General features: G+C 42.5%; 3 protein-coding genes across 7 annotated transcripts; all 3 read left to right on the top strand.

The window, feature by feature from the left end:
* The first annotated feature begins 2,919 nt into the window (after positions 1-2,919).
* znf576.1 (zinc finger protein 576, tandem duplicate 1) lies at positions 2,920-13,213 on the top strand. 3 transcript variants are annotated; one of them, XM_076108863.1, is made up of 10 exons: positions 2,920-3,000; positions 3,546-4,083; positions 4,531-5,043; positions 6,009-9,619; positions 9,708-9,957; positions 10,367-10,567; positions 10,647-10,739; positions 10,856-11,042; positions 11,163-11,370; positions 11,462-13,213. In XM_076108863.1, the coding sequence occupies exons 2-10, from the start codon at positions 3,591-3,593 to the stop codon at positions 12,749-12,751; spliced, it is 6,846 nt and encodes a 2,281-aa protein (XP_075964978.1). In that variant the 5' UTR covers positions 2,920-3,000; positions 3,546-3,590; the 3' UTR covers positions 12,752-13,213. The 3 variants fall into 3 exon arrangements, with proteins under 3 accessions (XP_075964978.1, XP_075964980.1, XP_075964979.1); XM_076108865.1 differs by lacking the exon at positions 10,647-10,739; XM_076108864.1 differs by lacking the exon at positions 2,920-3,000 and having other exon boundaries at positions 3,525-4,083.
* Positions 13,214-14,140: 927 nt separating this feature from the next.
* Positions 14,141-17,857, top strand: znf576.2 (zinc finger protein 576, tandem duplicate 2). The gene is made up of 5 exons (XM_076109196.1): positions 14,141-14,237; positions 14,923-15,122; positions 15,227-15,342; positions 15,805-15,948; positions 16,079-17,857. Exons 2-5 carry the CDS (start codon positions 14,978-14,980, stop codon positions 16,931-16,933), a joined length of 1,260 nt encoding a protein of 419 aa, XP_075965311.1. The 5' UTR covers positions 14,141-14,237; positions 14,923-14,977; the 3' UTR covers positions 16,934-17,857.
* A 919-nt stretch (positions 17,858-18,776) lies between these two features.
* On the top strand, positions 18,777-23,208 carry LOC142969497 (uncharacterized). 3 transcript variants are annotated; one of them, XM_076109424.1, is made up of 5 exons: positions 18,777-19,181; positions 19,294-19,797; positions 20,254-21,197; positions 21,649-22,071; positions 22,317-22,455. In XM_076109424.1, exons 2-5 carry the CDS (start codon positions 19,323-19,325, stop codon positions 22,320-22,322), a joined length of 1,848 nt encoding a protein of 615 aa, XP_075965539.1. In that variant the 5' UTR covers positions 18,777-19,181; positions 19,294-19,322; the 3' UTR covers positions 22,323-22,455. The 3 variants fall into 3 exon arrangements, with proteins under 3 accessions (XP_075965539.1, XP_075965538.1, XP_075965537.1); XM_076109423.1 differs by having other exon boundaries at positions 18,777-19,045; positions 21,649-23,208; XM_076109422.1 differs by having other exon boundaries at positions 21,649-23,208.
* Positions 23,209-23,831: the final 623 nt, after the last annotated feature.

The raw sequence follows: 23,831 nt of genomic DNA, 5'->3' as shown, positions 1-23,831 counted from the left end.
CAAAGATGAAGCACTGCTAGACAAACACATGCAGAGTCACGATCTGAGGAACTATAGGTGCAATGTTTGCCCCAAGAAATTCTGCACAGCTAAACAGCTCAGGGTCCACCACAACTCCCACACTGGAGCAAGGCCTTACCCGTGCACATTCTGCGGGAAGCGCTTTTCCCAATCTGGAAATCTAAATTCACACCTAAAAAGGCATCTTAGAGTTTATGTCAAGTCCAGCGAGAGGCCTCTGGGGGTCAAGAATTACGCAAATATTGCAAAGAAGCAAGAGATTAGAAAGAGCCGACTTCTCGCTAGTGTCAAAGAGGAGCGAGAAACGGATACAAGCATGGACGAGCTGCCAAGAACGGAAGAAGGCGTGACGAGTGAGGATTTTGTGTTCGGGCACCATGCAAACCTCGAAGTGTCGGATTGGGAAGAGGCCGAGCATCACTTTAAGATTTCAAAACCACCCGGCTCGGCCGGATCTGTTCCGCCCGATGAGTTTAAATCAGAAACCGTACAGCCACCAACGGGCCAGGGGATGGACGAGGGGGAGCCACAGGAAACAAACATGTGGAGAGAGCACAAGTATTGGCAGTGGGAGTGTGTCGAATGCGACATGGGCTTTGATGAAGTGGCAGAGCTGCATTCGCATTATATAAAACATGCTACTGGTGAGATTCCGATGCCACAGGATGATATTGAGGGTTGAAGGCTCACGGACGCATTTATTTTTCTCATACTGGTGCCTTTGTTGACCGTAGCCTTTATTTTATTTTTTACATTTCTTACTGTTAAAAATACACCGTTGGAGCTAAGAAACAAAGAGATAACTGCTGATGAATTTGTAAAAACAATTCTTTATATCTAGTGTGCTCAGAATTTTTAAACTTGAACTTTCACCCACTGTTACACTACATGAAGTATAATAGTCCAGGGGAGATTGATAATGAGTATCTACATCAGAGTACAACAGTTCATGCTATGAGATTAAACTACAGGTATTAAATGTATATTTTTGATGTAGAAACTTCATCAACTAGGTGATGCAAAACATTGTCATGAGGGGAAAGAAACTCAGAGGGAGGTAGCTTAGCTTCACTTTCACATGTTCTACTTGTATAACCAAATAAAATTGAATGCATTCAAAAAAAACGTTAGTGTTTGTCTTTATGTACACGGGGGAAATAATGTGTTTTAAACAATGTGGACTATTAACATCATTACTGTTTAAACTGAAGGGAAATATGTTGAAGAAAAATGTGTGTTTGGACTGGAATATTTTGAGCAGAGAGTTTAAATTGAGTATGCTCTTGAGCACCGCATTTTTCCAGCATGTATTGCCAACGTAATTTATGCTATGGGTTTATTGAAATGCTCATAAAAGTAGTATTTTGTTAAATGTTTTATGATTTGTTTTAGTTATTCTTGAAAGCAATATACAAATAACTTCTGGAATCTGTATAACATCTGTAAAACAACCTTACCAAAAGTGCCAAAAATGTATTGAAACAGACAAAATCTTGCATGTTATGAAAGTGGGCTGAAGCATGTTTAAGATATGATAAGAACTAAGATATTTGAAAGTGCTCCTACTCCTCTGTGCATTTAATAGCTCATATGCATTATAGTTGGATCACTCTGCCACAATCAGCAGTTTAAAGTTCTAATGGAGTTTTTGCTGTAAGTAATGGCTGACTTATTAATGCAGTGAGATCTAATGGAGCTCAAGAGACTTCTACACAATCCCATTAATTCTAAGTCCTATCACCATGAGCTTATGCATGGTTGATCAGCTGGCCATACGGAGCGATTTCTAATTCTAATGTAGCTTCTACAATACTAAATGTAATGCATGGGATATGAATACTGCGCATATCTGTGTAGGAAACATTGCACATATTTATAAAGGTTAAAAAAAATACAAGCATTAAAACTAGAGGACTTAACAGAGAAAGGTATAAATCATATTTAAGCAATACAGTATTTCATTAAATATGTAAATGTTGATTAAAATAATAGATATTAACTGTGGTAGCAATAATGGTGCAGAATACTGTGCTAATGGACTTTTTTTGTTATTGGTTTATAGAGGTTTCCAGGGACTGCCATAGAAGAAGACCCTGCATCACATGCTGCAATAGCACCACCAACTGGCTGTTTTACTTTGTACTTTTGCCAGGAGATGCACTACTGTAAACTTTATTCAGCCTTATTCAATTGAGTCCTAAGCACGATACTCCCAGCATTGTGCTATAAGGGTGTTATTTAATTTGCTCAACAAGTAGTAGTAGTTGCATTGCTGTTGCCAGGACCTTCTTTTGCTGAATGGTGGTAAACATTTATATAATGTATACTTATCTGGTGTTGATGTACAGCACCGTGTTATAGTTTGCCTTCATTGACTAGTTCTGTTTTTCAGTTCGACATGAATATTTCATTAGACAATGGCTGAGACTCAAGTGAGGGAGAATTTGTGGACCATAGAATGAAAAAGTATTTACCAACACCTCTATATTTTGTATATACACAGAAATAAAATTACCTCAACTCTTACCAAAGTAGATTTTAAGCCTTTTAAATCAAGCTTAAATTAAAGCTGCGCTTCTTAACGCTGTTAAACATACTGAAGAGTATAGAGCTGAAGGCAAACACATATTGCTTCAACATACTGTTAAATGTATATCACAAAAGACCCTGTTCAATATAATCCGTGTCTACAGGTTTGAGGATATAAATAGTTGGACTATGGCAATACAATTATTCACCTTTAAACGTATTCTAAATATAGGTTAAGTGTGCTAATTGGTACCGACAACACGCCGTGTTGTAGTCTTTTAGCAGAGTAAACAACAGCACATGAGTAGGGGGCTGATTGTGGGTGAAACCACAATTCCCATGACTCTTGCGGCTCTTGTCAGACGTGACGTCACGTGTTGTCTGCAGCGCCTCTGTGTTGGCTTTGTGAGGAACGACGCGGAGATGTTTGGGGTGGACAAGACAGCCGAGGTAACCTTAAAACCGCTTCGTCCTGCATCCACACGGCTATAAGGGTGTACAAACGGGGACGTAGTTAAAGTGAATGCATATTTAGCATATTTGAGCGCTTTAACGCGATGGGAATGCTAACAATCGCTAGCGGATATTAACCGCAAATCAGTGAATTTTAAGCTAACTGGGCTGCTATAATCTGCGTGTCTGTGGTTGTTATGGAGGGTTTGTTCAAATATATTATCATGTTAAAGTGCTCTATTCATACACTCTGTATACCAATTAAAGTGTTGCATTCGGGTTATACATCAGCCGCTAACGGCTGCCCCCCATCCGTCGGTGGTCTTTTGTAATTCAAATGTTTTAAACCCATTCATTCACCAGTCCCCCAGCTGTCGCCATAGATAACAAAGATGCTGTTAACTGTGTTAAAAAATACAAAATTGTGAAACACCCCTTTTTTATATAAAGCAGTTTGAATGATTGTTTCCTTGATACCTTGTGTTCATGTATGTGTTGGTTTACAGCCATTCTGTGTTTCTGTGTGTGACCTGGTTTCATAGAAACACATGAACAAGTGCATTTGAGAAGCCAAGAGGCAGGGAGCCATGCAGAGTCCGACCCAGTCCAACAACGGCGGAGCAGACCCTGTGGCCACTGCCGCCACAGTGCAACCACTGGACACTGAGACTGGAGCTCAGCCGGCACCGGGTCAACCGGATGCACAGGAAGAGGGGAACACATCAGCTGCTACTGCTGGGACTGACAGAGTAGACACGCCACAGGAGAATGGGACAGGGGTGCAACCAGCAGAAGCACCAAGTATGGCAGTCACACACGTAGTGGAGAAGGAGCCTGCTGCAGGGCCACTGACGGAGCCTTCAGTTCACACTGCGGGGATGGAGACGGACTCTGCTTCAAAGCTCAGTGTCCCTGCAGAACCGACACCTGACACGAATGCGAGTCCTGGGTGCGATGGGAAAAAGGCAAAGAAACCGGATAAAGGTGTACGTGATGGTAGGAAATACGTTCCTTCCAAGAAGGCCATGGTAGATCCTCTAAAGATGGACATGTCCAAACCACTGCTTATGCCTCTCACGTGTGAGTATTTTAACTTGTATTTGTTTATTATTATGTTATATTTATTATTATTAGCTTATTGCATAAATATTGGTGTGCAGTTATGTGTTTGTCCACGAGCACTGACAAGTGCACTGCTGAATATATATATTGTGGCCTGAAAGTAAACAATTTGAAAGGATTCTCATCAAAACTTTTGTTTGCATTATGCATTTATGAAAACAATTGGCTAGTATATCATAATCATATTTATTAAACTCTTATACTTGTATTGGAATCTGCCTAAACATTACAGTATTGGTCGCACTATAAAGCTCCAATGTGCATATGAAGGAGCCTCCAGAGCCACATCTTTTTCTTATTGCAGGACTTAATACTTTTTAAGAGTACTTGTCCTTATCCTAAGGATATGGATGAACTGTATGTTACATATAAACTTTCTACCCCTCCTGCCCTGATTCCCTCCAGCCTCTCAGCTCTCCCTGCAGTGCATCGAGTGCCACATAATCTTCAGCGATCACAAGAGCAAAGAGCGCCACCTGAAGTTGAGCCACCCAGCAGAATACGAAGAGTGCATACTGAGGAACGCCATGTTCGCCTGCTACGTATGCGACCGCCAGTTCACAAACTCCACAGAGCTCATGGTCCACCAGAAAGCCCACACAGAGAAGAAACCCTTCAAGTGTCCAATCTGTGGCATTGCCTTCAACAAGTCATCAGAGCTCACCCTTCATAAAAAAATCCATTTTGGCCAGGACGGTTATGCCTGCACCGACTGTGGCAAACCTTGCAAAACGATGACATTGCTGAAGTATCACCGCCGCACACACACTGGAGAGAGGCCGTATGTTTGCAAGGAGTGTGGAAAGAGGTTCACAATGTCCAAAGCTCTGCAGAAACATGCGGTCTCACACTTGCCAGAGGGAGCTGAAGGAGATGGCGTCGACACCACAGCGAAAGCAAAACTGAAGAAAGATGATGGTAAGGAAAATGTCCATTATTATCAGTTTACACATGAAGATGTTCACATTCTTTTTAGCTATGCTAGCAACACGGCTCGAGGGATGACAATGTTAGTTTGTTGGTGCACCGCTTTGGTCCAGACTGAAATATCCATGAAGGTTTGTACAGACATTCATGGTTCTCAAAGGATGAATCTTAATGACTTCTCCTCAAGCACCACCATGAGGTTGACAACTATGAAATGGATTGTAATCATGTTGTTATTTTCAAAACTCAAAAATTGAAATTTCCCCAATACTTTGGTTTATGTCTAATATTACTGCTTAGCACAACTGACCACATTTGAGTTAGTCTCAGCTGGACTTGTTGCATTTAGTGCTAATTAGCTAATGTTAGCATGCTAAATTGCTAAATTTGACTTTAGTTTTAAGCCGTGCTGTGACGATGTGACTTTAGTTTTAAGCCGTGCTGTGACGATGTACGGCCTCACAGAGCTGTCAGGATTGCTGCAGACTCTCAGTCTGAGTCACATTTTCTGATCCAAAGTAATAGAATTATTAGGGATGCACAATATATTAGAGGCCCTGGCAGCCTTTCTAGACAGTGGAGTCAAGGGCTTAGCTTAGTTCGTACAATGTGTAGTGTGTGAATTTATATTAATGTTTTTGTGGCTGATACATGTCTATCAAAAAGAGATTAATTAGTCTACATATACACAGAAAAGTAAACTATGCTTATTATTAAGTTATTCTGTATTCTCGGGATGGTGAAAGCTTTCTAAATATTGCGGTTGTATTAGAAAATGAACTTAAATGACAAACAAAAAACACATAATTAATGTGATATGTTTGGGCTCCTGAATTATTGCATTTTTCTAAATGATAAAATTCTAGAAAACAAACTATCTGTCAGGTAGCAGGACGTGTTGTGCTTCACATGATATACCCCAATGCATCACAGCTGTCTTCTTTTCTTATCTTTAGGTGCTTCTACCATAAAGTATCCTTGTTCTGTATGCAAGGCCACTTTCAAGAGTACCAAGACACGGCTACATCACATGAAAACCAAGCACAACGGGCTGCCTGCTGCAGCCGGTAAAGCCCTCTCAGCTGGGCAGCAAGTGAAACTAAATATGCCCATCATAACTCCAATATCTATTTTCCAACCAGCACTACTACAGGTGGGGCCACATGGACCTCTGCAAAAAGTGGATGCCAACATTGACACGGAGCAGATTCGCAGACTTATTGAGTCCTTAGGAAATGTGCAGAAAGTAAACCAAGTTGTAATATTGGGGCAGGTGCCACCTAATGCCCCACCACTGGAAGTGCAGCAGATATTACAACTGGCAGAAACAACGAATTTGAATCTCTACCCACCGCACATCGATTTTATAGGACTGCAACAAACGGAATCTAAGATAGTTGAAATGGACCCTTCAAACAACTCAATTGATTTAATGGAGCAAACAATTATACTGGAACCTATTACGCCAGATGGGCAGTTGGAAAACCCATCTTTCTCAGAACTAGGTTCCCACATCGTAGTAGGTGAAAATATAGAGCTAACGCTCGTTCAGACTGAACATGCAGAGAGACCCGAGGACGAGGGGATTCATCAGATCCTTCAACAGCCCGATATTGGTGCAATTCAGTCTGATCATGTGGAGGAAATTATTTGTCAGAGCGAGGTAGAGCAAAACCTTGAGCAAACAGTCATATTAGAACTTATACCAACTGTGGAGCTAGAACAATCCCAAACCGTGCCATATAATGAAATCCCGTCTTCCTGTCTGGTACCAACCACTGACCTGGAAAAGACTGCAGATCAGATTGTATTAGAGGAGCAGGAGACCAGCCTGTCAGCTCCACTACTTATGACTACAGTTGAGCTGGAGCTGACACCTTTACAAGCGGAGCAACAGGGCCCTGCTTCTTGCCCTTTTGTTCCACCAGACACGCTCACACAAACTACAAGTGAATCTGAAACTAATCTCAATGAAGAGATTGATTCACAGATGCAAACAGTAAGTCTAGATCAGGGCCACCCTGTGGTGGATGGAGATGCACCACAAGAGCCAGAAGAAAAAGCTGAACAAGAACCATCTAAGAAATTGCTGGTAGATAGTGAGGAGAGTCGGGAGCCGGTGGAGAACAAGTCGGAAGTAGAGGATCCACCTGCTGAAGAAGAGGTTCCATCACACTTGGAGACCAAGCAGGTGCCACAGATGTCAGAGTTACCAGTAAATATAATGTCGGCACAAGAACTGGTTAAAGTGCGGAAAAGAAAGCCAACCAGGGCTGTTATCTGTCAAGGATATATGCAAGAACTGGTCGGATCCATTAGCAAGGATGATTTCCAAATCGATGCCACACCTGCCAAACGGCAAAAAACTAAAAAGTCTCGCCTTGTTGTTAAATTTGGTCCACAAAGCAAAGAGAAGAAAAACAAGAAACAGAAGAAGACATCACAGCAGCATCAGCCAACGCAGGAAGAAGGAGTAAGAGGTAAAACGCCACCAACAAATCTCTCAGAGAAAGAGGTAGCGTCACAGAAGAAGGGAAGAAAGGGGAAAAGGGACAAGAAATTGGGACATTTGGTATCTAATTCTGAAATAAAATCACCGTCATCAACCAAGGACCCACAAGTGCAACAAATCAAAGGAAATAAAATGAAAAAGCAAAAAGAAGTGGCCAGGGAGAGGGTTACGCTCACAAGTGAGCACAAAACTGTAGCCTTGTCTGTATTTAAAAAGAAAAGACAAACAAAAAGAATGCAAAAAGATCAGCCCAAGAAAGCAAAGGATGGGAAGCGAAAGAAAAACATGTCAAAACAGGAAAAAGTCAACACAAAAACCAGCACAGCTTCAGCAGACTTCCCTGCACCACAGATAACGCAAGACGCTCTACTTCTACTGAAAGGACATAAACAGCCTCAACTGAAAGTTTACAAGTTAGACCCTTCAAAAGCATCAGGCCAGACACAGGAGGCTTCACCTCATGATGCCCAAACAACCTCCCAAGAGAGTAAAGGTAAACATTCAACAAGTGAGTCTACAAATAATCTTACAGTGGACGGTAAGAAAAAAGGAGGAAGACCCAAAAAGAACCAGAAAGCTCTTTCCTTGTTGTCCTCATTACAAGTTTCCCGTCAAACGCCTGAGACGCTGCCCACCAAACCAAAGACCACCAGGAAACGTAAAGCCTCTTCCAAAGTGGAGACTGAAGGAGTGATAACTTCTAATTCTAAGCGTGCCTTGGAGTGTAAGGAGTGTGGGCAAAGATTTAGCGACGTCTCGTCCCTACAGAAGCACAAGGCGGTTCACATCGTGGAGAGTCCCGGTCTCACTTACACTAATGGCAACATCTTTGAAGGCGTCTCCAGGTTGCATCTTTACCAGCTTCCAAAACGGAACGAGAAGGTTGTTGGAGTGATGAATGCTGCTTCAGACTGGGACACTGAGCCTGAGCTTGCAGAGATGGCATTAGAGGGCAGAGAGCAAAGTGTCTCCTTTCCGGCTTTGATTCCATCCCCATCTTTACCCGTTCCTTCTTCAGATGTTGAAGTGAGTGCATATGAAAATAAGGCTGAAGGTAAAAGGGAAGCAGATTATCAATCTCATACCTCCGCTGAAGTTCATTCGCCATCTGATCAAGGGAAAAACAGTGAGACCCCTTCGAATTTCACATCTGAACCCCCTTTAAGTACCTCTACTCAGACAAAGAGTTCAGAAACGGGAGAACCTTCGGTGTCGGATGCGGACAAGCAAGAAGACGGTACTCCGAGGAATCCCAGCTCAGAATCTCAAGTTCAGTTTACCACGGATGAAGACATTAAGGAGGATTTACTTCTCGAGGTAGATTTAGTCACTGTTGGGGAGCAGAATGAGAGAGATGAACCAACCTCTCATGAAGACATTGTTCCCCAAAATAAATCAAGTGGAATTTGCAATTCTGTGAGTGAAATCACTGACAAGCTTCCTGGGCAAGTTGGTATCGAAACAACAACTGGAAAAAGTTTAACTTCGCAGACTGTGTCATGCTCCACTCATCATGTGGAGATCAAAGAAGAAGAGGAGGAAGAACTGTTAGTCCAGAAGAAAAAAGAAGGAGGGAAAGGAGCTATTTCGATGAATGCTACAAGTGGTAGGAGAAGAGGAACAGGGCGTTTAAAACGAGATGTGATATCTAAGAGAGCTTCAGTCGGAGATACTATCAGAGGAACGGAATCAGTGAAAGAACAGGACGAGTGTCAGGTAGTTTACGAAGAATGTCACATTAGCTCTGATTCAGAAGTGAATGACGAAGGTGAGACTGGCACAAAGACTTCACAGCCAGAGACCAGTACTGAGGCCAACCAAGCCACTGCTCCAACTGCATCTTTGCCTAAAGAGAAAGTTGTGTTTGAGCTGGAGTCCGTTACTACTAGTGTTGAGGAGGTAAGGCATCTAAGAGAACTGCAGGGAGGACAGGAACACAACAATGGGTCTGACCAGTCTCCAGGCATCATACTTGAGAAGGTCCTCACCTCTAGACAGAGAGCGACTGCTGACAAGGAGACGTGCCAGATGACGGCGAGCAACAGTCACAGACAGGTGAGACGCCAGTTGTATCAACAACTACCATTCATCATCAATGAATAATAAATGAAACATTGCAAACTTACATCTGTTGCGGTTCCAGGGTTTGGACAGCATTGCGGCCCTCGGGAGCCAGGAGATCAAGGTTGAAGAGAATATCTCAGATCCACCGCTGGTTGCACTCACCTGTCAAAACAGACAGAGTGCAAGTGTGCAGCCACAGCACCATCCTGATATAAGGACCGTTCTGGTGAAGGAGGAGAGCAGCCTCGTGCTGCATGAGGCCGCGCAAGGCAGCAGACGCATCCGATGGAATGTGGAGCAGGTCGACATTGAAAACTCCTCCAGTCCATGTGAGTATTAGGCCATACTGTAGGTACATGTTGAAGTAATAGTTCAACATTAGAAGATACGTGTACATATAAGAAGACTGATACCTCTCACAAGTCAGTGGAGCTGCAGCCAGGAGGTGATTAGCTTAGCTTAGTTTAGCATTAAGACTGGAAGATTAGTCAAGTTTATAAAATTTGTCAGGGAGCATGTACAAAAAACATTATTCTAATACTAAGTGAAGAGATGTATTGTACCAGATGTAGCTGTTAACTATTTTTCAGTTCAGCTAACAATCTCCTAGCTCTAGCTTTGACAGGCGATGATTAAATAAGCCAATGTGTGTGTTTGTAAATCCACTTTGTGTACTGAATTGACGCTGTAAGATTTCGAGATTTTCAGAGTTGGATGTTTTCGGCTTTTTGCTTTCAGTAATGGAGAGTGGAGAGACAACGAGGGACGAGGGCTGCATCACCCCGGAGTTCAACACCAACCAGTGTATCTTCTACCCAGTGAAGGAGGAGGAGAGGGAGGTTCTACTTGGAGCTGTTCAGACCAACGCTGGGAATTTAACAACGGAAGCATCCAGTGAAGCCCAGCAGACAGAACATCAAGAAACCGATAGTAATTCAAGTGAGTCATTGCCCTTTCCAGTGATATTCTTCTTTTACCCAAGATTATCTGAAGATTTTCATGCGCAATCTATTAACAGATAAAGGGAGCCATTCTGTACTAGACTACCAGGAAATAAGAGAGAGAGGACTATTGTCGGAACCAGGGGTCTGTGACTTTGCAGATGGACATGGTTTGTTTTCTGTTAGAAGTTACGTCTACTTGTTGGTACCTGATAAACGTACTTAAGCTACTTCGATCGTCGATCAAACTTTCGATAACTCGTCCATTTATGATCTGATCTTTCAGCTGTGGCAGACACTGAGTGTCAGCATCCACCAGACCTCCGGGACTTTCTCCTCCAAAGTTCTGATGAAGAGGACGTGGGCGGTTTTGAATTGTCTGATCCTCAGCTTGACTCAGAAGCAGAAGTAATGGCCTATTTCTACAAGAATCAAACAAACGGCGCACAACGGCCAGATGAGCTGTCACAAAAGTACAGTATACAACCTTAACAGAGCACTGCTAAAAAAATTATATTCTTTACTAATAGTTTTGTCATACTGTGCAGAAATAATGTTTCATTTGAACTTTTAACTATATTTTTCTCCCTTAGTTTGCCAACTTCAACGAGCCAGTTCCAAGCACTCGGAGAGGAAAACAGGACCAGAGAGCCCATTGATTACTTCTCCAGTTATTTTGGTTGGGATACCTGGGTAGAAATTGCCAACTGCACAAATAAACTCTCCAACATGACCAAACTTGTCACAGCCAGAGAGGTTGCACAGTTTGTCGGGATCCACATAGCAATGGGAACTTTAAAGGTTTGTGCTCTGGTTTTTTTCATCTTTACTTGTCTCTGTTAATTAGACGGAAGACCGCTAAAGGTTTATTTGGTCTTTTGCTATTTTTCAGTTTCCTAGTCCAAGGCTCTATTGGGAGGACTTGACTAAGGTGCCCTTGATTGCTGAGGCTGTGCCACTTTCCCGTTTCCTCGAGCTGTCTCGCATGTTGAAACTCGCCTCTCCTGCGAAAGATCCAGTCAACAGTAATGTTCAGGAAGGAAGACATGATAGTGACTTTCAAAATGCACTGCAAGGTAAAACTCCCTCAAGCAGGCAAAGTCATATTTGTCAGCATAGTAACGGGCAGAGACAAAGGGACGCGCCAAATGACCTGAACAGTTTGAAAACGCAGACCGACCCGCTGTGGAAGGCTCGGCCATTATTGTGCCGTTTCAAAGCAGGATGCCAGTCGCTGAGAAGAGAGGGGGACTATGCAGTTGACCAATATCCACTTGCTTTGCCTGGGAAGATGCACAATAAGAAGCTGTCTCTAAACTGTACAACATTAATTGGATTTGGCGGTTTGCTCTTGCACGTGGATCTCAAGTTGGGTCTTTCCGGCCAAGAAGATGCTGTGGAAGAAATGGCCCCCAAAGGTAGTATGGTGTTTCTTTGCAAACAGGAACTCTCCACCCCTGCGATGCTAGAGCGCCTGTTAGTTGCAGGGGTTCATGGTGCAGGAAGGGTTGGAGGAGCCAGAGGACAGATCGGAGATGAGTTCGTAAGCTCAGATGGGAAGCTGATGTTACGCAGGTCGCACTGTGGCTTCATACTTTCGACCGCAGGAAATGGCCAGAAGAACATGGCTTCACTCATTGACAACTTTGAGAAGGCCCAGATGTCGGCTCATCTCAACCGAGATTTGCAGAATCTTTACTCCATCCCCCTCACTGCCTCAGCCCCGACCTGCTGGCCTCAAGCGGTGCTCTGGTACCTCACAGATCTAGCTTTGGTCAACTCCTGGCTCCTATACCGACAGGATCACAGGGCAGTGTCTGCACCTTTGACTCTCATGTCCTTCAGACTGGAGGTGTCGAAGGCTTTGATCCTCTGTAGTGGCTCTGATACCCAGGACTCGGTTCCCCCTCACCCCCCCAAAGACAAGGCTCATGCAACAAATGAAACCCCCAATCCCAGCCTGGTGGAGGAGAGTCCTATGCCAGATGCAGCCACACGGTACGATGGTTCAGGCCACTGGCCGGAGCAGCTCGGAGAGGGAGAAGGGGGCAGGTGTCGCTTTGGGGACTGTCAAAGAACATCCCGTGTGCTATGCCTTAAGTGCTGTGTCTTTCTTTGTATCTCACGCAACCACAACTGCTTTTTGAATTTCCATAATCAAGTGAGTTTGGAAAAAGTGTAGTGTCCACTACAGAATTTCCCTTATATTTTTCAACATTTTGCTCTCTGAGTTGGAATGTAACTGTGCTTTTGGTGTATGAAAACCCAGCTTATCAAAAAATACGTTATCTCCTCTGTCCTGGCAACTTTTTCCATGATGCCTTTCACTGGCAGTGGCACACATTGTGAAGGATTATTTGTACTGCAGTTTAAAAAACAAATGCTTTGTGATGTGGCTTATTATGGCATCGAGCAAGTGGAAAATGATTTTGCCTTCAGAAGGAAATGTAAAAAAATATGCATAGCCATACACTTTGTGCTGCAGAAGAAGCACAGTATGATTTTAATATTTCAATTACCATGATTTTTTTTTTACTATTTATTTTAACCTAACCGAATTTACATTCCATGATGAGCTTTCTTTTAGATCTATGAATTTAATTTATTTATTTCAGAAAACAATAAAAGACAGATGGAAAAAATACATGCATTGTTGGTTTTGTATTTGTAAGACTGTCGAGAAATGTTGGCACAATACACCTTTTTCACAAGAGACATTTTGAATTGTTTATGATAATATTAAGTATGTCTTTGTTCTATTCAAGGGTCCCAGTAAGCTCTGACAGTGACACTAAGATTCAACTGACATTAGGTAACTTTCATGCATTTATCATACTCTCCAATGTAGTGATCCTCTGCATTTGTGGCGGAAATCACAGAGATAGTTTGAGTAGAACTGAAAATTGAATGTATACACATACTCTTATAGAGAGATATATTGTACTACAGGGATATCATTTTTATCAATTTTAGAGAGCATTGTAGTACAAACAGATGGTTTGAAGAGTTAGAAATGGACTTCAAAACGTTGAGAGAAGTTGACTAAGTGAAAGTGAAAGTGAAATTACAATTTAGACGGTTGATTGAACGTACATCTTCTTGTGTACGTTTGTTTGCACTCCTTGTATTATAAACGAGGCAAATTATTACAGTGAATGAAAACAGTACTTTTCACGAAGTTGTTCTTGGTCACGTGACGGAGATCAACCATAGAATCAGACTGAATAGAAGGGGAGATAAATTAAAATTCATCCATGTTCATAACGCTATAACGCTAGCTGTCTTATTGTGTGTTCCTAAATGATTGTCTTAAGGTAAATACATTATATTAACCGACGTGGTGGTATTTTGAATGAGTCTTTTATCATTATACCGTAATACTGTGCGTCCTTTCCAAGAAAGGTTTGTGTTTCAAGCTACACTCACTACGATGCAAAGTGCAGCTCTGTATCAGTGGCAGAAAAACCCGACTGGTCCATTTTTTTACATTTGAATTTTTGTCAAAGCATCACCAAATGACAATAAAAACATAGTACCAAAGACTGCATGGCAGCCATCTTAGTTGTACCAACGGCTATCTGTCACACACCAGGAAGTGTCCGATCTATCCGTTGTACTTCTGTAGGGTCAACTCTTTCAGTCAAACTATCGTCAAAGAGCGGCTAGAGGTAACGTAAACGTCTACTCCATTTCAAATGTAATATTTTACAAGATTTAGGTGTATTTATGAACGTGCATTTTAATGAGTTATGTCCGGCATATGCAAGCGCCCAACAGAGTTAAAACTTGATATGTGAAAAGGCACGAAAAGTCTCCTGTGCTCTTTGAATGGCAGCCAGTGTTGTTAGCGCTAACCACTAGCTAGCTAGCTAGCTAGTGTTAGCCCGCTCGATAGGCTACTACTTTATTATAAACGTCAGCTACGGGCACAGGCATGAAACCAAAGTAGTTACATAATCTATAAACGGTTACAGTTTACCAGATACACCCAGTAAGGCATTTTAATAAGTGAATTGGTAGCGGGATGCTCGTAGGTTCTCATGGCGCTAGTTAGCTTAGCCAGCGGCCTTAACGGTAGTAACGTAGCGGTAACGTTGGCCAAGATTAGCTGAAACTTAAGTGTTTGTTATGGAATAGCTGGACTAATATTGATATATGCGTTGTGGTTTATATCAGCCGCTGTTTTACTGTAGCCTCGCCCTAAATAAATTAGTAAATTATTTGTTCATTGTCATCTGTTGAGCATAACGTGTGATTAGTTATCACAGTGTTATTTTCCCGCTGTCAACCAAACTGCTGTTGTTTCCGTGTGATAAGTAACCGTACTTTCATGTGTCCTTGTTCTTTTAATAGCATTCAGGACAATTGTTCTGTGTGTGTGCCTGTTGAGACCCGCCAGTACACCAGGATGGACTCGGATATTTTGAACATAGAAGAGATAGTGATGGGTCGGGGACTGCCAGATCCACCTCCTGCAGCTCCCCCTGAAAAACCAGCAGTACCACAAAGACCCATCATTTTGAATGGACCTCTTGCGGCCTCCGTTCAGCCCTGTAAGTGGCGTTATGGTCACAGCTTTAAATGCGTTTGCTGAGAGCCCCTGAAAGATTAACTGTGTCTGTTGCATGATTTCTCTAATCTCAATTTATCTTTCCAGACCAGCATGAAAATCTGCAGTGTTTCCAGTGCTTCATCACCTTCTGCAGTGCCAAAGCCAAGGAAAGGCATATGAAGAAGAGCCACCGGGAAGAGTACAAGCAACAGCTTCAGCAGGTAATAATAATACATTTATAAGCGTCACAATATCAGTGCATTGAATAACATTGAGAGTAACAGTTTGTCTATAAGTTTTTATGAAGATTATGGCTTTTGTTTATAATATTCTGTATTGAAAGTATTTGAAAAAAATAAATAGTAACCATATTTTAAAAAAAAAAAATCTGAAGTTTATCATTCAAGGTAAATCCAATTCTCTCAAGGTGGATCAGTTAGTGTTTGAGTAAGTTACTTAGTTAAATTGAGATGTATATTTACTTAAATATATATTGAGATTTAGTGTAAACAGGAGAATGCACACTGTTTATACAGCTTATACAATGTTACTGTGTTATCGGTAAACCAAGATCACCCAGACATGGCGAATAAAGTTAATCTGATAAATTTGGGTACAATGTAGTTCTTGGTCTTGAATTATTTTAAATTTTTTCCCCTTCCCCCCCCCCCATTTCTTCACAGGGAAACACATTGTTCACATGCTATGTGTGTGACCGATCATTTCTGTCCTCTGAGGAACTGACACAGCACCAGCCAACACACAGCAAGGATGACAAGCCCTTCAAATGTGTGCACTGCAAGGAGAGCTTTAAAACATTCTCTGAAGTGAGTATAATGATTACCCTTATAAATAAATGTCCTTGGCCTTATTAAAGCTAAAAACCACCATGAATGCCAAACAAGTATGAAACTCACCCAGTGTTTTTATTTTTTATTTCACTTCTCACCTTCGTAGCTAACAGCCCACAGAAGACAGGTGTGTCCAGAGAAACAGTTGGTATGTAAAGATTGCAATGAAACCTTCCGGAGCGCTGGACTGTTGCGTAATCATCGCCTGACCCAGCATCTCCGCCCAGAGGTAGAGACCGCAGAACAGCCGGAAGACCCCACGAAAACCCACCGCTGTAAGAAGTGTGGTCAGGGCTTTGAAACGGAACCGGAGCTGATAGGACACCAGGAGAAGTACCCCGACGGTCAGCAATGCAATGGCAGCGCTTCAGCCGTCAAGAAACGAGGACGGCCTTCCAAAGCGGAAGATCCGGCAGCTGCGGAGAAAAAGGGGAAGCGGAAAAAGAAAGATGAGGCAGAAGTGCCCGAGGAGGCGGTGAAGGCCAGCAGCACACCAGAGTCAGCTGCACCCCCTGCCGAGGAAAAGGGAAAAGCAAGTGGGGCGAAGCGTGGGCGTCCCTCTAAAGCAGCAGCCAAATCAGAAACTGAAGATACGAAGAGTCCTGAGGACGACAGTCAAGCTCCAGCAAAGGAGAAGAAACCTAAAGCAGATGCTGCTGCTGCTGCTCCTCCAGCCCGTCAGCACCCATGTCCCGAATGTGACCTCACATTCTCCGGCTTGATTCAGCTCCGTGCTCACAAGAAGGTGAAACACGCCCCGCGGAAAGCTCATCCCTGCGAAGAATGTGAAGAGAGCTTTGGCCGTCCGGAGCAGCTAGACGCCCACATGTCACGGGCTCACGCCGTCGGCCGCCTCGCCTGTCCAGTCTGTGGGAAGAGCTTTGGCCGTGAGCGCACCTTGCAAGCTCACCAGAAAAGCCACCCGGAGGAACAGCCGGAAAACCCAAGTGCAAAGAGATAATTGAGCCGCGGGGACCTCGCAGAAAGTGTATGGTTTCTGAAGATTTTAGTCAGGCATTGTCCTTTTCTTTTAACATTGGAGATCTGATCCTCCTGATGGTAGTTCAGAGTTTGGAATGGTTTTGAGAATGACGTTTTAGCAAGTTTTGGATTTGAGTTTTGATTATGAGCTGTTGAGATTTTGGACATGCAGACACATCTCCTAAATTGACTAACCAAATATTAAATCCATCTGTTGCACCCATTGCCACAAAACATAGTTTATTTGTAAAAAAAAAAAACCTGTTTTGATTAACTTTTTAAATGTTTTTTTTTTTTTAATGCTTGAAATGTGTGTGTTTTGATTTTATTTCTTTGAGTCTCGAGTTCAACTCACTGTGGTAAAAAAAAAAAAAAATTGTTTTGATTTCCTCTTGTTTTATTCCAACACAAATTGGGCATGTACCTATTATGAAGCAAATTAGATGCCTAGTAGAGATACTATGTTTGAATGTTCAGACAGTTTGTCAAGAGAAATGTTTTATGTACAGCTTCTGGTTCATATTGTGCATTTAAAAAAAAAAATATTTTGATTATGTTCCTTTCTAAATTAAGTCTCATTGAGAAAGAATTTTAAAATTACAGGATTATGTATATCTGCTAAAAAATGACTTTGGCTTAGAGTTCCAGATTTAATGTGGGCAGGAATGATCCACTATAATCCTGCTTGTCTATAGTAAAAAAAAAATACTCCTTTTAATTTTTCACTTGTTAGAATAATGTTTCATGTCTTGGACATTTCTTAAATGGAACTCGTGACTCTTAAATGCCTTAGAGTCCCAAAGGAAACTGTATATCATGTGTTTTTCACTGATTGGATTGTTTCTGTCGCCACTGCAATGTGTAATAAAACATGCTATCCCAAGGGAGGCTGCTGAAGAAATAACCTTTCGTCTTTGTCTCACTTCTAATGCAGGAACACAAGATTCAGATGTTAGCCGCTTGCTCAACAAGAAACTGACTTAATTGATGTTTACCTTTTCCACCGGGCGGCTGAACTAATCGAACGGTTTTAATATCCAACATTTTGTCCGAGCACGCTGGTCTTACTGTGTCCTTCCTTTTGTAGTTCAGGACATGCTGATAATTAGTGTCTCTGCTGTAGCATCAACTAAATGGCCAAAGTTAACCATCCATGAACTATGTGTGGATCATAAAGTCAAGTACTTTTCTAAACCACATTTCTTTTTAAAGCTGTAGTTACTTTGCAGACACATTTTTTAACCAACCACCAGTTTAGAAAATGTGGTGGACTTACCAGTTTTAGACAGTATAAAGCCATTAGAACTGGCTCCACATTGACAAACCACAGTAATAACAATAGTAAGCTGTAGTAATAATCAAATAATCCAGTGTCATAATACAGGGAGTACTTTTACTTTAGACAATTAAAGTAGTTTTAAACTATAGTGTAATAGTAACAGTATAAAAGTAAGTTTCATGCAATATTTCATCATTAGGCATTAAAGCACCTGTTCAACTATATTATTACTGTAACTGATTCATTTAGTTATGTCTCTATACTGATCTGTATGCAGTTTTTAAATGTCGCAGCTGGTCACGGTGGAGCTTCTAGATATACTGTACTCTTAATCAGCAAAGGTACAATGTTTCCAATGAATTGTAGTGGAGTAGAAGTATAGAATAGCATATAAATGGAGTACACAAGTGATGTATATGCACTCAAATAAAGTACTTGTGCGCAGCAGTAAACTCGCCCTCCCGGGGAGATTCTCCTGCCGCTGATTGGCTGTGTGTCCCATGTAATACCACCCCGAAACACAAGGTGTGCTCGAGCGCCCTCACTCGTTCCCTCTCCTTGTGGTGCTTCATTTATTTTCCTCATTTTGAGCTCCCATTTATGATCTGATCGAGCTCTGGTCATCATGGGTTAAGTGAGGTTTGTAGCAAGCTAATCGGATGCTATTTTCACATCGTTGAAGGCGAATCTTTTCGGTGTTTGTCCCCCCGTGTAGATTTGCTTTAGGACAGAAGGCTAACACCGAAGGGGGGGAGGCTTGTTTTGGAATTGTTCAGAAGCCACGCCGTGCCCCCTTCCTGCTGACGCTACCAGGTGAGCGAGGTGCCCAGCAGCGCGTGAAGGTGCGTCATAAATGCATTCCCACGCAAAGTAGTTTTGCGAGCTCGATAGAAAATAAAACAAAGAAGAAAGATCCAGAGGAATAGTCACATATGTAGTCGCTCGTCAGGTAAGGCGAAATGTAACAACAGTACTTGTTTGATTTATTAATAAACATACATTCTGTGCCTTTAACATGTAACCCATAACTCTGTGTGTTGATGCGTCTCTGTGTTTCACAGCCCCCTTTGTGACTCCTCAGCCAGCAGTCATGTCCATTGAATACACCATTGACATCCAGCTGACAGAGTTGGGATACCCGGATATCCTACAGACCTCATTTAGGGAGACACCCTATAGCTCCACCTCTCCTGATGACTCATTCCCACCCAGTCACACACCCAGTTCACTTTCAACCACACACGTACAAAGACTGGTAAAAGCTGGTAAAGAAGCAGGTGCTGCAAAACAGACCTCGCATGCTGAACAAACCACGGCTCCGCTGTCAGACACTTGCACTACACAACATCCCGCACAAGGGCCAGAAGCCACAGACCTTCCACTGCTAATAGCTGAAGAGGATGACGGCAAGAAAGGTGTTGATGATGGAGACGCTGCGCTGGAGGAATCGACGGAGATGCAGTATGTGGAGGACGAGTCCGACAACAGTGAGGTTTCAGACGTGTATGAGGAAGAAGAGGTCGACGAAGACGACGATGATGATGAGGAGGAGGGACTAAACGATGGTATGACTCATTCACTTATACCCTCATAAGCAGGTTGTAGTGTGTTGTTTACAGTTTGTCTGAAACACAGAAGTTTTTAGCCGAATTGCCATAAATTACGATCCAATAGGATTTTTTCTTCCTCCTTGTAACAAGTGTTGTCTGTGAAGTTAAAGCTTGATACAGTTTGTCTTTGCTTAATTTTTTTGGGTGCACCGGGGTGACATGGTCCTTCATTACAACGGATCTGGGTGTTGTAGTCTACTTACCACACACACCGTCCTGCTGCCGAAAATACGCACTAGAGCACCGTATGTGTTTTGGTATTTTAGTGGGATTTGTTTACAATGAGAAAAATATAGAATATCGCCAGCCATACCTTTTCTTAAAACGGCTATAAGCTGGTACCAGATGCACCCTCATATGTCAGTCCATATCTAACTCCTTCTAATCTAACTTTTGTCCATCGGCACACAGGGGGCGACTACCGCTGCAGTGTCTGTGATCTGCAGCTGCCCTCCAAATTCAAGCTCCAGGACCATATGAATCTGCACACTGGAGCGCGCCCTTACTCCTGTGCTGAATGTGGGAAGCGCTTCTGCCAGACCTACAACTACCGTGTCCACCTGCGCACGCACGCCCAGACCGAAGTGGTTTTTTTCCGGTGCCGTGTATGTCTGAAGAGCTTTAAGTCGCAGCGAGATTTGAAAGTCCACCTGTCTAGAACTCACTTGGAGAAGGAGTTCTACGAGTGTGACCTGTGCAAACGTGTTTTCACTTGCCTCACGGCGTGTGAATATCACGTGAAGAAATGTAGGCTGGAGGTGGTTTGTGAGGTATGTGGCCGCAATTTCTGCTCTCTAAAATCTCTGGCGCGCCACCGGAAGATGACGTGCCTTCGCAATTTTAAATGCACAGACTGCACAAAGACCTTCACGAAGAAGAATGCTCTCCTGAAACACAGCTTCTCCCATCTCGGTTTGCTGCCTTACACCTGTGTACGCTGCCGCTGCCACTACCGCCTGGCCAAGCTGTACCGCAAACACAAGTGTGAACCCGAGCGCATTCACTGTGTGGCGTGTCTCAGAGAGTTTCTCAGCCAGAAGGACTTCCAGCGGCACAAAAAGGACACCGGCTGCTGGGGCAATCAGGAGCCTAAAGGGGATGAGATCAGATGTTTGGAGTGTGGAGAGAGATTTGACACTTCTGAAGAGCTGAAGAAACACGCCGGGGCTCACCAGAGGGTGCTGAAGTGTGCCGAGTGTGGGAAGGGTTTCCGGTCGGCCTTGCTGTTAATGTCCCACATGGGGGGTCATGCCGGCAACTCGCCCTGCCTCTGTCAGAGCTGTGGACTGGGCTTTCCCCACCAGCAGAACTATGACAGCCACCTTAAGACCTGTGGACAAAAACCCAAGCCTTCGGTGAGTATTTATTGTTTTATTTTTTTGTCTGTCCATTAAATTCAAATCATATAATTGTAGTATTTCAGCTTCAAATCTGTTTCACCTCTGACCACACCTAGCATCACTGACTGATCCCCTCCAGTCATGTATTAAGACATCTAAAGGTTAATAAGCTGTGTTTGCGGTTTTATCACAAAAGAGTCTCATTAAATTAGCTGTGAATAAGCAAATATTTCAAAGGTTTAACTGCTGGACACAAGACATCACCTATTTGGCTGATGCGTCTCAATGTGAAGAGTCTACCAGGTGAAGAGATTGGAAGCCATTTCTTGTTGCATTGTGTTGCTGTTTCTTGAAAACTTCCTCAAGCAAGTTATGGGTCTCCCCAGCTTCATTATATTACATCACATTAGTGTTGTGAATAATTCTTTGAGTGGATTTTGTTTCTTTGTTGTGTTTCGAATTTTAGAGTGCTCCCAAGAAACGCCTGGCCTCGAAGAGCTCCTCATCTGAGACAAAGAACGCAAAACCAGACTCGGCGGCTCCAACAAATACAGCCGCCATGCCCGCTGCTGTTTTAAACAACCCTGCTGCACCAGTGAAGGATTCTCGTGGTCCAGAACTTGTGACAGGGGGGGTGTCTGCAGGCTCTGGTCAATCAGACGGATTATGGCAGCTAACCCTCGACCAACAGCCGCCCCCAGGGGTCAACCTTGTTGTGTTTCTTCCTGTCAGTGCAACTCAAACTGACAGCCCGACACCCACATCTGCAATCTCTCCGACGCGTCCAGCTGTGCAGGGCCCGCCGACAGAGGCTCCACCGCCTGTTTCACATGAACAACTGGGAGTGAATGCTGCTCTTGGAGCGATGCAAAATGGGCCCCTGAATTTGGTAGGTGGGAGCAAACAGAATCCAGAGTGCGAAGCACCTCTGGATTTGTCCAGTAAGTGTAACTCATCTAAGTCAACTCTCGGCAACATTCCTCTTCTTCCTATTAAACGTGAGCCAAGGGAATTAGAAATCCCAGGAGAGGCTAACAGCACTGATAGACCAGAATTTAAAAACATCAATAGCAAAGTGTTTTTTGCAAATACTGAATGGAAGCAGCTTAAAGTGGATCCCATGGATCTCTCCAGTTCTAAAGGTAATACCGCCTCCTCTGGACGGATTGTGGATCTGAAGAAAGAGCCTCCGTCTGCTGGTTTTGATCCCTGGTCCTCCAGATGTTGCCCGCTGACAGAGAAAGAAATTAAGATGGAGGTTGACATCGCTGAAGAAAAATAAGCAAAAACATTTGCAGTGACGAACAATAATTTCGTCAATAGTCTCATTCCTTAGTGGAGGTTGTGTATAAGGACACACCCACGGCTGTACCTGTAGCCACATAAAGATAGAAGTGTTATTCTACAGCTAGAGCAATATACTATTCAATATTGTGTATGTTTCTCTCTCATTATATCTACCATCGTGCCCTTGTATGACAAAGCTGATTTCTTTCTTCTTTTTCCACGATTACGAATAAACTTGAAGAAATCAAGTGTATTTGCAGCAGTATGGCCTTTGGTTTAGAATAAGAAAATATTATTGTTTCCTCTGTAATTTGAATAAAACATTCCAAGTTATTGCTTATCATTTTATTTTCATTTTGGGTAAAGCACGGGTCACCGGAGCAGAAAGGGCGCTGTGACTGTCATGAAGCCTATGCAAAGTCATGCAGGATTAAAACGTTTTCCTGATTCCTACAGTTACGCGCTCGTGTGGGGAAATTGAATCCTTTAGGGTTATTATGGTGTATTAAGTTGAATGAAAACACTGGATTTTTTTTGTATTCAGCTGAGAACTTGAAATGATTTTTTGTTTAAAGTCACTTTACCTTTAGTACTTTTTTAAAGTATTTAATGAATGCAAATAACGGTACTGATCAACAATATGACATTCTGTCACCTCGTGATTTGCTGAATCGTTACACTCTGCAGGTATCTTTTGATGTTGTTTTTGTAAAAGGCAAATAAACGCAAAATCAGTTAATATCTTGTTTATATGTTGTTTTTTTGTCCAAAACATTGCCTTGTCTCTCCAGAAACACAGCGATACATCCACACAGTCAGGTAAGTATTTTACTGAAAACTAGACTTCACTGATGACTTTAATTATTTGTTTAGTCAAGCTAGAGAGGGATAATAATACAAATTGACACTTAATTTAATAATGTCTAATATCCAGCATTCACTGAGAGATCCCATCATATTTAGCAGGTCGTTACCATTATGCACAATGTTAGAAACAAAGCTCTGTCATGGAGATTTACTGTGTAGCACGCCTGCATTACATTGGTGAGTTTAGTTATTGTGATAATGGTCCAACTGTGATGCGTAAAGTGCATAGCCTCCTTTAAAATATAAAGATTCATTTTATGAAATTAGTTGTTTTTAATTGGAAAAGGATTAAGACTCTCACCACAATCTGAAATACTTTTACACCTGTTTTGTTCACGCACAACAAACCTTTGACAATACTTCTATTATTGAGTATTTTAGCATTTTCTCTCTATGTTTCCATAATATGCTGTTGGGATTCCATAGTTTACTCCAATCTAACAAAACAAATGTACCTTGCAGCCTAAATACGATTATTTGTCAAAGGCTAATTTC

This window comes from Anarhichas minor, unplaced genomic scaffold, assembly GCF_050575085.1.
Source record: "Anarhichas minor isolate MPS153535 unplaced genomic scaffold, ASM5057508v1 ptg000041l, whole genome shotgun sequence".
In the NCBI taxonomy this organism is placed as follows: Eukaryota; Metazoa; Chordata; class Actinopteri; order Perciformes; family Anarhichadidae; genus Anarhichas; species Anarhichas minor.
This window is presented reverse-complemented; position numbering and strand designations above follow the sequence as displayed.